Source organism: Phaethon aethereus (assembly GCF_964289735.1).
Source record: "Phaethon aethereus genome assembly, chromosome: Z".
In the NCBI taxonomy this organism is placed as follows: domain Eukaryota; kingdom Metazoa; phylum Chordata; class Aves; order Phaethontiformes; family Phaethontidae; genus Phaethon; species Phaethon aethereus.
In genome coordinates this window covers 5326121-5341946 of record NC_138577.1, presented here as the reverse complement: position 1 = coordinate 5341946, position 15826 = coordinate 5326121, and the positions used below count along the sequence as shown (strand labels likewise).

At 43.0% G+C, this 15826-nt stretch overlaps 1 protein-coding gene across 1 annotated transcript; it reads left to right on the top strand.

Annotated features, from left to right (window-relative positions):
- Positions 1-893: 893 nt before the first annotated feature.
- LOC309415991 (HAUS augmin-like complex subunit 1) lies at positions 894-11377 on the top strand (the record flags this gene model as incomplete). Its single annotated transcript, XM_082013729.1, has 9 exons — positions 894-929; positions 2395-2569; positions 3208-3343; positions 4398-4532; positions 5505-5628; positions 6403-6468; positions 8224-8295; positions 10208-10255; positions 11294-11377. The coding sequence occupies 9 exons, from the start codon at positions 894-896 to the stop codon at positions 11375-11377; spliced, it is 876 nt and encodes a 291-aa protein (XP_081869855.1).
- Between the last annotated feature and the right edge of the window lie 4449 nt (positions 11378-15826).

Here is a 15826-nt window from a genome sequence, read left to right as displayed (position 1 = left end):
GGAGCCCTCATCGCTCTCTACAACTACCTGAAAGGGGGTTGTGGTGAGGGGGATGTTGGTCTCTTCTCCCAAGTAACCAGTGATAGGACGAGAGGAAATGGCCTCAAGTTGTACCAGGGGAGGCTTAGATTGGATATTAGGAAAAATTTATTTACTGAGAGAGTGGTCCAACATTGGAACAGGCTGCCCAGGGTGGTGGTGGAGTCACCATCACTGGAAGTGTTCAAAAAACCTGTGGACGTGGCACTTCAGGACATGGTTTAGAGGGCATGGTGGTGTTGGGTTGACGGTTGGCCTTCATGATCCTAAAGGTCTTTTCCAACGTTAATGATTCTGTGCATGCATTTGCATTTTTGCTATATTGCTAAAGAAAGGAAGTTCCTTGATAACTGTTTAAAGGGCTTAACTCAGAAGATGCATTTTTATGGTGTATTTTCTAACAAGAAGGACAGCTTTTATAGGTTCAAATTCTGATTTTTACCCTTAAAACCATGATTTAAGCATTTTTGATAAAGGGCTTTATATGCCTTTATTTGTAGTTTGCCTCATGACATACATGAAACAAACAATTCTATCAAAAAATTAAATCCCCTGAAATTATTGTACTGATTCAAGGCTATTTTCTTAGAAGTATTTGATAGGGGAAAAGCAGGTTCTTTCAAAACATTTATAGTATTTAAATCCGCTTTGGTAAAAGCGTTGACTGCAGGTAGTGAATTGAACTAATTTTTTTAAATTTTCTCTGTGTTTTAAGAATTTAAAGCTCGGAATCTGGGCTGGGCCCCGCCGGGCTGGCCCCGCCTCACGCCCTAAGCTGAACTACAAGTCCCATTAGGCCCCGCGGCGCGGCGGCTGCGCGCGGGGCGAGTCGGGAGGGAGGCGGGAAGCTCAAGATGGCGGAGGCTGCCATGGGGGAGAAACTTCGGCGGGTAACGGTGGGGCCGGGCCGAGGCTTGGCTCTTCTCTCACGGCGCGGGTTTTCCGCGGGTGGCGGTGGCAGTGGCTCCTTTCTGGGGCCACCTTAGGCTGGGCCCGGTTGCCCATCATCCGGGGGGTTCCTCCCGGCCTAGGGCCTGGTGGGGGGCGCCGGGCGTGGCGTGTGCCGTGCCTCCACAGCCCCAGGGGCGGGCAGGGTACTCGTGTGTTACCAGAACCCTTGTCCCGTTCTCCCGTGAGCGTCTCTTTCAGTCCTTATAGGCCGAGCGGTTGCGCTGAGGGTTTTGCCGGGCCCTGGCCGTTGCCGCCACGCTCGGCTGGCGCGCGGGCGTTTGCCATTTAAGAGTAGAAACAGACCCGTTTCTTTTTCTTGCCCCTTTAAGCGCTGGGGGACAGACAAGATGTCACGGGGTGGGTTTTGCAGCAGTAAAGTCTCTGTTCACCCACTTCATCCTCTGCTACCTACTAGGTAACAGCCCGAGCTTGCTTTAAGTATAAGCTCACAGTTGTTTTAAGATGCTAGATTATTAAGATCTTGGGTGCCTGAAGTTTTTGCATTTCAAATCATTCTCACTGGAGAGATTGGCAGAAAGATGTAATTCATCTTTGTTCGTGAACTTGGCTTTCTTGCAGTATTAGCGTTTTCATCTACGTGTAATTCGTGCTGTTTGTTTCACAGGCCTTGATGGTTTTCTCCCCAGAATAGTTCATGGTGATATTTGCTGCGTGCAGTGTATGTAGGTGAGATGCTGGCATGGTGGAAGCATAAAGAACAACATGCTAGAAGGAAATACCTTCTTAAGCTATGAGGCTGAGTCCTCCATGAGGTTGCTTACATAGCCCTTAGTTAGACAAGAATTTGTTACGTCAGTGTTGAACTTCCATGTGTTCAATTGTTGTCAGTCATAATCTAATCTTTCTGTACCACCTGCGAGCACTGTGTTGATATCTCTCCCATTTCTGACTTCCTTTTCAGAGGTAGGGACTGTGTTCTCCAGGGGTCATGCCTGCACATCATAACAACTCTTTCTCCCCAGTTAGCCCATAGAGACTGTTCCCAATGATCATGGTTTGGGCAGTTTTATCCCATGCTGCTTTAATGCAGTTTTTACCAGCTGCCCAAATACCTGTTTAACATCTCTTGGATCATTAGTGTGTCTGTAGTAAACAAGTCATGTGGACAAAAAGATAAGACTTTATGACCTTGGAGATAAGCAGGTGTCCAGAGAAGTGAGGGAGATTATAAGGGAAATGGTTTTCTGAACTACAGAGGGTGTTTGAAGAAGAGACTAAGGAAGTTGTCTCCCCTTCTTCCACCCATGCTTGAACTGATGTAGTAGGAGTTTTTCTTCAGGAGTGCAGAGGTTGCAGCACTTTAAATTTCTCACATCTATCAGCTATTTTCTGTTGTTTCATTTGACCACTTACTCTTTTTATTTTTTTTCCCTTCTCTGGCAGGTTACTTTATGGCTAAAGAAAATATATGGGAATCAGCCTATTCCACAGTATGAAGTGACTGCAAGGACAGTTGATATCTTGTATGAGCTTGTAGAATGCAATGAAGCCAGAGACAGGGATGTTTCTTTGCTGATAGAGGACATGGAGGAGCAGGCAGCAGAATATGAAGCAGAAGGTAAGTTTGAAGCTCCACTTCTCGGTTCCATCAAAATTAGTTTTTCTTAGTGTCCCTGAAGATTGTCTTTGTTAAAATCTTACAAACAATTTTGTTTTTTTACATATATATATATATATATATATATATAAAAAATATATATATACACATATAACTGGATCGAATTCAGCTTTTGTTCTGGTACAGCTTTTCCTTTTCAGCCTTCCTTTCAGCAAAATTTACAGTGACATAAGGTTGGTCAAGAGCAATTTTTTAAGCCATCTTGAGCAAGCTGTAAATACAGACAAGCAGATTAATTCCTAAAACTTCCTAGCCTGCTGGGCTGAGTAGCATAGCATTGAAATATTGGCTGGATAGACAGGGAAGCAGCCCTGCAGCTGATTTAAGAGTTTGAGCTGGTGCTAATCCACTGTTAAGGAAAGTGCTTGAGGAATCTGAAGCAACAGTGAGGTGATTAAGTTATGCTTGAGCTGTCTAGAGTGAGTGTTTGATAATGTGGGGTTTTTTGGAGCGAGTGAGTTGTTCAGGAGACCATAATACATTTTTAACACACGTGTTAAGAGAGAGTCCCATCTAGGTCTTAAAACAACAGTAATAGAAAAAAATTTACTGTTTTAGGTTGTATTTTTTTTTTCCAGCTAACTACCTACAGAGCCTTCTCACAGAAAGCCTGGATCTTTCCCTCTCCAGTCTGTCCAGTGAAGGCACCAGCTACCTCAACGTCCTGGTAAACAGCGCAATGACACTTGAAACAAAGGACACTTCTCTTGCCAGGTGATTATTCCCACTGTGCATCAGGAGTGATGGTCTGTGCTGTTTCCCTCTGGTTTTTCAATTCAACAGTTTCAAACTTGACTTTCACACCAGGAATCTTACTTGTCCAGCTTCTTTTGCACCCCTTGGGCAGCTTTGGAGGACACAGGAACTGAGCACAAAGCTCTAACTCTTGATTATTCTGGCAAAGGAAGTCTCCACCTGAGAGGTGCCTCAGCCACAGTCAAATCCTTCTTTTTGCCCCTGCTTTTGTGGTCAGTAGCCACAGGATGTTGCCACTCAGACTGTCATGCCAGGTAGCACAAGCTAGAGCAGGTTTCATACTGCTTAGGCAAGGACCGGGGAAATGTAACTGATCTTTCGCAGCCCCTCTTTCTTCCTTCTCTTACCTGGCCTCAGTTATTGTAAGGACATTTCCTTAGTTCAGCTACAGAGGAATGGCAGCTGTTAGTCTGCTCTTCCTGGGCCCTTTTCCTAGCCTGGCTTTGACCCATAACACAGCACTGAGTGCTGAGCACTGGCAATAAGGAAGGGCCAAAATCTGCCTTGGAATCCAGTTTTTGTATTGATGTTCAGGAGTTTGGCTTTTACTGCTCTTCTGAGCTGGAGGGGCAAGCGGCTTTGAACTGTTTAGGAAGAGGAAGGGACTGAAATACTTCTGGGCATGTCAGGGGATGTGCATGTTCAGGGACTGAATACAGTTTCCCTCAAAGGCAATTTGGCAGGCTGGAAGCAGAGCACCTGATCATGTCAGACTCAGTGGTTGTATTCACTAGAGTGCCAGGTCTTGTTCACTTCCTCCTACTGAGATTGCTGGGCTGTTTCCTGTTTCAGATGACATCTTTGTTAGTTAAGGGAAGCAAATACCCTTAGTGACTTATTTTACTTTCCTCCTCTAAAATAGCTGGCAGTTATCTGATGTATCCTAATATGAAAACAAGAGAGTCATGTGTTGAAAGTGTGGAGAAAATAGTAATAATAATCATAATAGTAACAATTCTGAGTTTCAGAAGAGCTGACTGCTGAGCATTCACACTGAATCTTTTTTCACCAGCTTCTTCTGTGCCATCAATGATATGACTTCGGAGCTATATGCAACAGAATCAAAAAACAGAGAAATGGAACTGGAATTGACCAACATCAGGAAAAAACTAACTGCAGCGCTGATGCTGGAAAAGCGGCTAGAGGAGTGAGTAATGCATGAGAAAAGGGAAAGATGTAAGCAATACTGCTCATCTCTGTAATGTGCGACATTGGTTATAATAACTTATAATAAGGATAACTGAACTTTCAGGGCTTTGACATCTCTAGTTCACAATTTTTGGAAGTATCTATCAAAAGCCATGTGCTATGGACACATTCAATAATCAAAAGAGATTTGGGGTGCCATTGGACCCATTATTATAAACCAAAACTGATCTACAAGCAGTTTTCAGATACGAGCTGGCATCTTCCACCAGTTGCCTTCATCTGAGGTTGAAGGCAAACCTGATTTTCTTACTATGTTTAGCGTGGGCTCTGTAGTCAGAGTGAAGGAGCCAGGCAAAACAAAAACCATTCCCAGGCAAGAATTTCCTTTAAGCAGTGTGTGGGAGACTTAAAAAAATTATTGTAAAAAAATCAGTAACAAGTCCATTCCTTAGAGGATGTAATCTGAAGAGCTTTCTCAAGCAAAGCAGGATCAACCCCTGCCTTGAGTGGGGATTGGCCCAGATGATCTCCACAGCCCCCTTCCAGTCTAATTATTTTCTGTTTTTTGTCTTTTAAAGTAGTAAATTGTGGCGCTGCTTGTAGCAAACGTACCAGACCTGCTTGCTTTGTGCAGATTTGCTGTGGCCCTTCTCTGGTGTTAAGTTTAGCTTGCGTGACATGTCCCTAACTGAATTAGGGAATTATGCAGAAGACTATTACTCTTTGCTTTTATGCAGATGGCTTTCCCCTTGACCTGTATTTTCCCTGGCCTTTGGGACTCTGGATGTAACAGCTGTGGATGTTTCCACTGGGAAATCTCACAGGGAAATGCAAGTTTTTCTCCATTCTCTCCCTTCTTGTGTTGGTTGTATTAAAGGGTTTAGCTTGAGCATAGATAATTAAGCAGTATTTTTATACTGGTATCTCTTTGAATGTGAAAGTTTGTTTCTTTTTGTATTTTTTTTTAAAGGGATCTTAAAAAAACAGAGGAGCTTCTGGAAGTAGAAAAGGCCAAAGCTGACAGCCGATCCCAGAACTTGAAGTTCCTTAAAGATAAATCTGAGGATTTAAAAATCAGGATCAAGCTGGCTGAGGTAGATGGAAGGAATTTTCTAACAAGACATTGTGACGGGATGGCAGTCATGGTTGTTTGGGCCCAAAATTGTAGTTACAGAGACATCCCAAGAGCTTCTTAAACTCCAGGACTGAGGACTCTTGGGCTAACAGGACAGCATGTTGCTACACTTCAGTTGTTCCTGCTATATTCAGGGTCTCTCCTCAGGACATCCCATGATAAATGCAAGGACACTTTCTCTTCTTTCACTGAGCGCTGTATTTGCTCGTATTAGTTTGGACTACCTTGTGCTTATTGTGAGATACTCTCATATAAGAGTATACAGGCAGCTACCAGTCGAGCAGCTGATCCACTGAGGTAAATTGTGTGTAAAAATTCTAAATATAGGCATTTTTTTTAATTAATGAATGATTAAACACAGAAGGCAGAAGTTGTACTGTATTCTCCTTCACCTTCCTACATATGAATGCTCTATTTAATAATACTTGGATGCTGTCCAATACCTGGGCAAATATGGGATGAAAACCATTGTATTAGACTTAATGACGCCTCTTCCCAGCCTTGCCATGTGCTCTTCTCTCAGTAGTTTTCTGGAAAGACTTGTTATTCTTGATATAAATTTTAGTAGCAACTGATTTCATATACCAGCTATAGTTGTGGTTCAAACGCTTCTGTTGTTAACAAACTGCGTTCTTGTTTGCCTGTTTAGATCAAAACCCAAGGAATGGTAAAATCTTTCTCCTCCCTGTTATATTTTGTGGTCAGTTGTGAACAAACTTTTTCCTATTTGTAGGAGCAGCTTGCTGCCACGGGCTTGGACCAGTCGCTGACACATGAATCACTTGTGAGCCTATCTGAGGTAGGTCTTTTGGTACAAGATGGATGTTTCTGCAGTGGTACAGGCCAGGCTTGTTTGTTGTGTGGTTTCAGGAAAAATAGTTTGCCATTTTGTTACTGGAACAAATATTAATGCTAAAAAGAAGCACAAATAAAAATCCCATAGGTGGATGCCTCTGAACCAGGGTATGTTGGATGGGTTTGTCTCTCATAGAAACTGGGAAGAATCTATGGCTGCTGACGCAGTACCTTTTCTTCAGGGTTAGATGTGCGCTTATTCTGGACTTGGGAAGAAGCTTTTCTTCTGGCCTGATTGAGGGGAACAATGGGAATCTTTATTTTTGTTGCCGTTTGGTTTTCCCTCTCTTCTCTTTCTGCCTTTGTCAATAATTGGGAATATAGCCTACTAGAGAATTTCCATGAAATAAATTCCCTGCCACTGAAAGAAAATGGTCAGCCTGTGATCTGCATTCTCTCTTTGTGATCCATGTTATAAACAGAGTGGATATTCTGTGAACAATATCCTGTTACAGGATATTGCAATTACTTTATTGAGTCTGTGTGAAATAAACCTGCTTTCAAACACTTCAGAGCAAGTGGAGGAGGTCAAGTGAAATCCAAATTCTGAACCAATCAATTCTGAACTTTTTTGTCTTGTGTCTTTAAATTTCATTTTTCATTTTCATTTTTCAGTTGTATTGTAAGCCCAGTGGGGTAATTTGTTAAAGGAAAAAGTACGTTTCTTGAGTTGCTAGCTATAGGTTCTCCAGCTTTCTGCTGAACGATTTGTACACATGTATTTTTGTTGTTCTGTCTACATTCACTACATTGTAATATTATTTGTTATTACTGTAATGAGAACTTAGTCTTTCTCCCCATTTCTTTTTCTAGCTTTTCCTGCATGTTAGTCAGGTTGAACAATGAAAATAGGCTTCCTGATTTTTACATTGTCATTCTTGTGAACCAGCACTGGGTGGCAATGTTTACATTGCACAGTGTTTCAGAAGAGTACTTTCTTCAGAAAATAATTTCTGTTGGAATTTTACATACAAAAGGTCCTAGGCAATTTTCTAGATTGTCTTCTAGAACCTGAGCATAAGGGCAGGTTTGACTCCCTGACGTTTCTGTATCTGCTTTGCCAAGAGCTCGGTGAATTGGGCAGCACAAATGACTATCTTCGGAGTATGGGTTTTTTTGTTTTTACTTTAAGTTGATTATTTTAAAAAGTGTTGAGGACTGTGGAAGGTGCTTAATTTTCAGCCTCAAAGAGAAATTTTTCCCCCTTGTTAACAGAATAAGCAAAGCAATGCAAGTGGAAAGGAAGTCTTTTTGCTGCTGCATGTGCAAAACTGTTTTCACACAGAAGCCGTAGACATGAGAATGCATCCCCTTCCTTGGGGCTCAGTTCTCTCTCCGGCCTACAGGGAGGTTGACAGTGAAAGTCCTCTGTCTGTTGGATTCTTGTTTGAAATCCCTGCTCCTTTCAGGGAGGTGAGATCAGGTGGTTCTACTGCAAGAAAAGGTATCTGAAGATGTCTTCAGAATGGAGAAAAATGAATTGATTGTATCTCTGCAAAATTTGAACTGGGTTTGACTAACTGGTAACTGAATGAATACCAGATCTTTAGTTTCCATGGGTTTTAAGAAGGATCATGACAGTTCTCACCAACATCTGTGAATTCTGAAATGCTGTAGATAATTGTGGATCTATTTCACTGATATAAATCACTTCTACAAGTAAGACTATAGAATATAACCCACCTTGCTTTCTTCACAGAAACTGGCTGGACTGCAGGAAGAAATTGTGCCTTTGAAGAAGAAACTGGAGTCCTACCTAGATTTAACTCCTGTAATTTTTTTTTTACTGGTCTGTTTTATTTGCCATCAGATTAATTTTAATGGACCTCACAATGTAGAGGAGATTGTTGTGATGGTTTCAGTGGACAGGTAGATGTCCTACTGGTCTATTAATAGTCTAACCAGAAGACTTTACTTAAACAGAAGGCTATCTATTTATTAGTCAAAGGCAAGAAATTAAGTATGATTACCAGGCAAACTTTGTTCTAACAAAATGCACAGATTTGTTGGGTGCGCTCAGTATCAAGGCGAAGTAGCTAGAAATTAGACAAAGAAATATGGAAGAAAATACAAATTCCTTAGTATAACAATTTTTTTTTGAGATTTACTAATATATTAGCTAGACATGTCATCAGACTGTCAATATGGTGGACACAGCACGTTGTGCAGAGGTTGGAGCTCTGAGCAGGATTTTAATGCTTATGAAAAAATAGCCAAATGCAGGCATTGTCCCCTAAACAAGTACTCCAGCTTGTGAGTACTGGCTGCTTCATAGTTTTCTTTGATTTATTCTGAGGGCGCTGGGTACTTAGCTCTCCGAAATTGCAGATTTCTCATTTAGATGACTAAATTGCAGTTTTGAAAGCCTGTGTATCTCTTCTTCATTTTATATTTTGGCTGTTGTCACTATTGGTCCCTCTGCTAGGAGTTACTATCAGACTGCTATGGGGACCATCTTTTATAAAAAGGATTTTACTCTTTTCAAAGTAGAACACTTGTTACAAAAGACTGTTTTAGTTAAGGGTAATTTTGTGAACAACTTTATAGTGGCTTAAAAAAATCATGGGTAAACAAGGCTTTAGTCCATGAAACAGAAGGCTTTGGCTTTGTGTGATGTCTATATATCATCACCTGTGATATTTAGGACCACTAAACACAAGTATTTCTAGTTTCCTTTGGAAGATTGCCACTGCTTTCACAGAAAAGTATTAAGGACTTTTCTCTTTGTTGTTCAGAGAAGTAGCAAAAACTGGAGTGTAAATAGCTGAATGGGTTTCGGTTTTATTAAGTACCATTGTAACTGTCTAGTTTACAGTTTTGTATTTGAGTTACCTGATATGGCACCTGTTACCCCCTCATCTGAGCACCCTGTAGCCTTTCATAGAGCTAACCTCAGACCTTCCTGTGTAAGAGGTGAAAAAGATCTATTCCTGCTCTTATCAATGGGAGATAGAGGTCCAGAGAAACAGAGACTTGTCCAAAATCACATAGAAACTCTGCGATTAATCACGTCTCCTGTATTATGAACTAGGGATCTGTCTGCTGGGCCACACTTCTCTCTTCATCTCCTTAGCCCCTCCATCGAGTTCCTGCCTCTCAACACATCTCCCTCACACAACTACTGCTGTCTCCCTCCTAGAAGAAAAGGATGAAGGGAGACGGCGGGACTGATTCTCTGTTAAATCCATCTTAGTCCAAGAGGCTGCTGCCTCCTTGCCTCAAGCAAAACGGGATGTTCAAATTGGATTAGGTTCTCCAATTCCACCCCCTGCCATTTTGTTCTCGGTGGAAACAGAGAGAAACCTGTTGCCTCGCTCCTGGTGCAGGCAGAAGTAGGGAGGAAGGTTTATCCTTGCAAGCTTATTGTGCTTTGGAAAAATCCATGCACAGATGTGTTTAAAATCCAGTTCTTCAATTGGTAGGTTTGGAAAAATGCTAAAATTGGTTGGGTGTTTTTTTTAAAGACTTCAGGCCATACCAGACTTCTGTAAAGTATGTGACTGCCCAAACCAAACTGCTACTAGGTTTTTAATGTCAGTACCTTCTGCATGTGAGAGGTATACACAAAATTGATTTTATTATCCCTAAATTCCCCTGTGGCACATCATTAGACTCCTGCAATGATGCAGGGACTCTGTCTTTCCAGATGAAATACTGATTTTTATGCCATTTTCTCTCATTAGAATCCTTCCCTTGCACAAGTGAAGATTGAAGAAGTAAAACGAGAACTGGTAAGAGGGGTTTTTTTAATCTTTCACAGAGATTTAAACGAGTGGTGGTGTTCCAAAACAAGCTGTATATTTTAATTGGTTGTGGATTTATCTACCTCAGATTGTAGTCTTAGTGATCTCTAGAGGGAAACTTTGCTCTGGTAAGGCAGAAGCAGTGCATATTGGTAGGAGGAACTGCTGGAGGAATATCATCTAACCTACAAAAGCAGTTGGGTATAATGGTATCAGTGGGGATTAGGTATCTGTATCCCTCTGGACTTTGCTTCACCTGTCAGAATTTTTATTCACTCAGCTGTGTTGCAGCTTCTTGGTCTCGCAACCTTCCTTGCTCCTCCTGAACTCTGAGGGCTCTAGGGCCCGTATTTTATTTAACAGCTGCCTTATAGACTGCAGTGGGGACCTTTTGCTGTAAAACATAATGCCCATTTCATCTATGCTTGTGTAATCTGCAGGTATATTGTTGGGAAACATTCATATAAATGCTGTTTGGGAAGTTCACATGTAGCTTTCCTGAGTGAGCTGGGAGACATTTGAGCATAAACCTGTCTATTTCTCTGGGCTACTGTCTGCTCGCTTGTAGATAATACACAAGGTATTTGGTGATAAGTCTTAAAGCTATGATCAAAAATTGCAGCTGTTTGAGAGTATTTTGTACATTTTCAGATGGGACTGCTCAGGTTGGTAAGCCACTTGGTTTTGATTCAGAAATACAAGCTCGTCTCACCAGCTTGAGGCTTTTATCAGGTCAGAAAACTCACATCTGGAGTGTACCTCTTCGGCTTGGAGGTGTCTAATACCACATTGGGGCAGAGAATAAAGGCAACTGAGCTTGTTTAGCCCTTCATTTGGAGGTTTCTCTGGAGACTACTGCTGTGTTCAATTTGGGGTTGAAGATCTGGTCAGATCTTCCAATTCAATACTGGGTTAATCAGTGCTAATAATATCCCAGGATTTGATCATCGTAGATATGTTTGTCTAACAATATAAGAAAATTGTTTCACAGCCACTGAGTCCTCTTGGTTTTTTTTCTCCTGCTAGAACGCCTTGGAGGAAGAATTTTCAAAGCAGATTGACATGCTGACTCTTGAGATGCCAGAGCCCAGCAAACTCCATTTCTCTTGAAGTGGCCTGCATGGAAGAAGATTTCCCTTCTATTGTCTATTTATCTGCACTAATAAAACATTTTGGACTTCTTACTGTACTTCTGCAACTTTCTGCCTTTACTCTTCTTGCTGTTGGATGACACACATGTGACCTTTCAGCAAGCATACTCATTTTTAGGGGTTCATGGAGCCTTGCATTTGTAAACATGATCTGTTTTTCATAAATCAACCCCCAAACTTACTGTTTTCTTTATCAGTTCTTTTTCCATATGTGATACACACCCGTCACTGGCCTCCAGATGACACCTTCACCAGGACGTGTCCCTGCCGGGATTTAGTTGGAATTCAACTGATCAAGGAGTCTGGTTTTCTTCTTTTCCCTGTCTGGGCTCTGGATTGTGCTTTTCCCCTGCTGGATTGTGCAGCGTAAAACCATAGAATCATTTACATTGGAAAAAACCCTTAAGATCATTGATTCCAACTATGAACTGAGCACTGCCAAGTCCACCACCAAACCATGCCCTAGGTACTAATGTCTACATGTCTCTCGAATACCTTCAGGGATGGTGACTCAACCACTCCCTGGGCAGCCTATTCCAGCAGTTGACAACCCTCTCGGTGAAGAAATTTTTCCTAATATCCAATCTAAACCTCCCCTGGCACAATTTGAGGCCATTTCCTCTTGTTGTAGCACTTGTTACTTGGGAGAAGAGATGACCACCCACCTCACTACAACTTCCTTTCACTTTCCAGCCACTGACTGGATTTAACCACATTCACCACAAGTCTTTGGGCTCAGCCATCCAGCCAGTTTTTTACCCAGTGAAGAGTAGACCCATCCAAGCCATGAGTAGCCAAGTTTCTCCAGGAGAATGCTGTGCGAAATGGTGTCAAAGTCCTGGTAAACAACACCTGCAGCCTTTCCCTCATCCACTAAGTGGGTCACCTTGTCATAGAAGGAGATCAGGTAGGTCAAGCAGAACCTGCCTTTCATAAACCATACTGACTGGGTCTGATCACCTGGTTGTCCTGTATGTGCCATGTGATGGCAGTAAGGATGATCTGCTCCATAACCTTCCCTGGCACCAAGGTCAGACTGACAGACCTGTAGTTCCTCGGATCCTCCTTCCAGCCCTTCTTGTAGATGGGAGTCACATTTGCTCACCTCCAGTCAGCTGGGACCTCCCCGGTTAGCCAGGACTGCTGAGCGGCTTGGTGACCATGTCCACCAGCTCCCTCAGTACCCTTGGGTGGATCCCATCCAGCCCCATAGACTTGTGTGTGTCCAAGTGGTGCAGCAGGTCGCTAACCATTTCGCCTGGGATTATGGGGGCTTCATTCTGCTCCCTGTCTTCCAGCTCAGGGACCGGGGTACCCAGAGAACAACTGGTCAGTCAAAGACTGAGGCAAAGAAGGCATTAAGTACCTCAGCCTTTCCCTCAGCCTTTGTCACTATGTTTCCCCCCACATCCAGTAAAGGATGGAGATTCTCCCTAGCCCTCCTTTCGTTGCTAAGGTATTTATAGAAACATTTTTTACTGTTTTTTTACAGCAGTAGCCAGATTAAGTTCTAGTTGGGCTCTGGCCCTTCTAATTTTCTCTCTAAGTAAGGATGAGTAAGACAATCTTCTGTCTGTTCCCTAGTGGCTTTGCATACTTGGATGGCTCTGAGTTATCTGCAACTTTCTCCCTGCGTAACCTCACAGCATCCTTGCAGTCCTCCCGAGCTGCCTGCCCCTTCTTCTAAAGGTCATAAACTCTCTTTGTTTTCCAGAGTTCCAGCCAAAGCTCTCTGTTCAGCCAGGCCAGTCTTCCTCCTTGCTGGCTTGTTTTTTGGCACATGGGGACGGCCTGCTCCTGCAGCCTGAAGATTTCCTTCTTGAAGAACGTCCAGCCTTCCTGGACTCCTTTGCCCTTCACAACTGCCTCCCAAGGAACTCAACCAGACTCCTAAACAGGCCAAAGTCTGACCTACAAAAGTCCAAGGTGGCAGTTTTGCTGACCCCCCTCCTTACTTCTCCAGGCATTGAAAACTCTTATAATTTTGTGATTGCTATGCCAAGATGGCCTCCAAGCACCGCATCACCCACAAGTCCCTTCCTGTTCACAAACAACAGGTCCAGCCTTCCCTAGTTGGCTCACTCACCAGCTGTGTCAGGACGTTACCTTCCACACAATCCAGGAACCTCCTAGACTGTTTCCTCTCCGCTGTAATGGTCTATAACAGTCTATAACAGACTCCCACCATGATATTTGTCTTGTTGGCCTTACCCCTGATTCTTACCCATAAACACTCAATCCCATTGTCACCATCATCAAGCTCTAGACAATCAACACACTCCCTAACATACAGGGGTACCCCACTGCCTCTCCTTCCTCGCCTGTTCCTTCCGAAGAGTTTATAGCCACCCATTGCAGCACTCCAGTTGTGCGAGTCATCCCATTGCTTCTCAGCCTTTTGGCTAAGATCCAGTGTACTACCAAGTGTGTAACATCTGAGCCCACAAAGGGGGGTTTCTTGTGTGTATAATGGCTGTCTACCTTCATGGAAACAAGCTGAGCTCTGATGAACATGGATCATAGCACTGGCTTCACTAGCAAACTATGCTGCTGACACAGGTTAAGAGCTGAGATGAGATGTAGCTGCATCAACCTCCTAAGGTTCTGTCATTTTTTTGTCATCTGAGAAAATGGAAACCCATGGCACTAACCTGTAAGGTTTGCCTGTGTTCTCAAGGCTTTGAGAGATACTAGCCTACTATGGACTACTTTTTGTTTCTCCCTATGTTACAAATAGCACTAAACAAATGAAAGTAGAAAAATAGCTTTATGGATAATGAAGTGTTGGCTTTGAAAACAAAAAAAGACTTTATAGCAAGAGCTTTCTAGGTCTGAAAATACATGAGCATTTTTGCAGAACTACTGTGGGATGTGATCATTTTGAAGCTAGATTGTCCCTTCCAATTCTACCTCAAAGGTCACCTTCCAAAAAGGGTCACCAGAGCGCTCCCCTTATTTCCATGCCACCACCACACCAGCCTTAAACACCCCAGCTTTCTAAAGTTGCTTTGTACTAAAGTAAAAAATCTGAAAAGCTCCTGTGGCTGGGGAAAAATCAAAACCTAGAAATAGCGGCAGCATCTAAGGACTTCAAACATGGCCTAAGGCCCATTTGTACCGGGCAATGTCCAAAGAGCAGTGATGTTCTCGGGGACAATCTGTAGCTACATCTATTTGCAATTAGAGTTGCAAAAGATTATGATAATGATTTAGCATGGTGTGCCTGTCCCCAGGAGCTGTTACTTTAATGCACAAATTGATTTCACTGACCTGCAGGAAGAGAGATTCTTTCTATTGCTTCACGTCCTCCCTTGAAGCAACAGGATCATGAGATCTGTATCTGATTATGCTTAGGGTGTAGCTCTGACTTCTAAGAAGCTGCAAGCTCAGAATGACATGGGTGGCAGTGAAGTGCCTTCCTCACCTCGTTTCTTTCACCTTAACGGAGAGGAACTGAAGGATGTTCAGAGCACCAAGCTCATGGCAATCTTCTGCCTCGTCTTCCATATGCCGGAGGGAGTTGCTGTTTAATTTCAGGTTTTTAAATCAAGAAGTTAGGAAGGGGCTAGTTGCCTTAGTTTCATGACTCTTTTATGTTTGACTCTGAACTAGAAATCAAGGTGGCAAGAGCGAGTGGAAAAGCCATCTTTTGTACATGTGGGCTAAACTGGCTTAGGGGAAATTACCTCAGAGGTAAATGATGTGAAATCTAGAGCAGGCATGGTAGCGCAGGGATGACAGGTACAGCGGCTGCTTACAAAAAAAAACCCCAAAACACTGAAAGAAGGCAAGGGAGTAGTCTTTGAACCTGGAAAGAGCAAGAGCATAATCTGATCTTTCTTCTTGTGGAAGGGGAAAGAAGTCCTAGTCTTGAAAGCATCAGAAAATAGCTGGGTAGACATCTGAGAATGATTTAACAAGAAAGCCATTGTAAGGCACTGGAGGTCATGGCCTGAAGATTAAGGAATCTTAATCACTGGAGGCTTTTAAGAGCAGATCAGAAATGCTTTGCTTAAGCATTTATAATGCAAGGGAGCATTTATCATGCTTTGGGGTAGGAAGATGGATTAGATGAGGGCTTGAGGATGCTACCAGCCCTCCTTTTCAATGAGAGCCTCAAGACTCACTCAGCTAACATTAGAAGGTTTTTTATCACACATGTGTAACCATGACTCAAGGCTTGGAAGGATTTCCTGGGCCTGTGGCACCCCCTTAGCACCACTTCATCACATAATACTGCACCAGCTGTGAAATCTGGGGGGTGTTCTCCCCCTGCGCTCACAGGGCAGCTGCACCGCTCCCCGGCTGCTGCTATTTCACAGCATGTGCTGTGTCCCATTCGTTGACAAAGAGCCCGAATAGAGACAGCGGCAGGGCCAGACTCAAGAGCTGTCCAAAGGTAGCCACG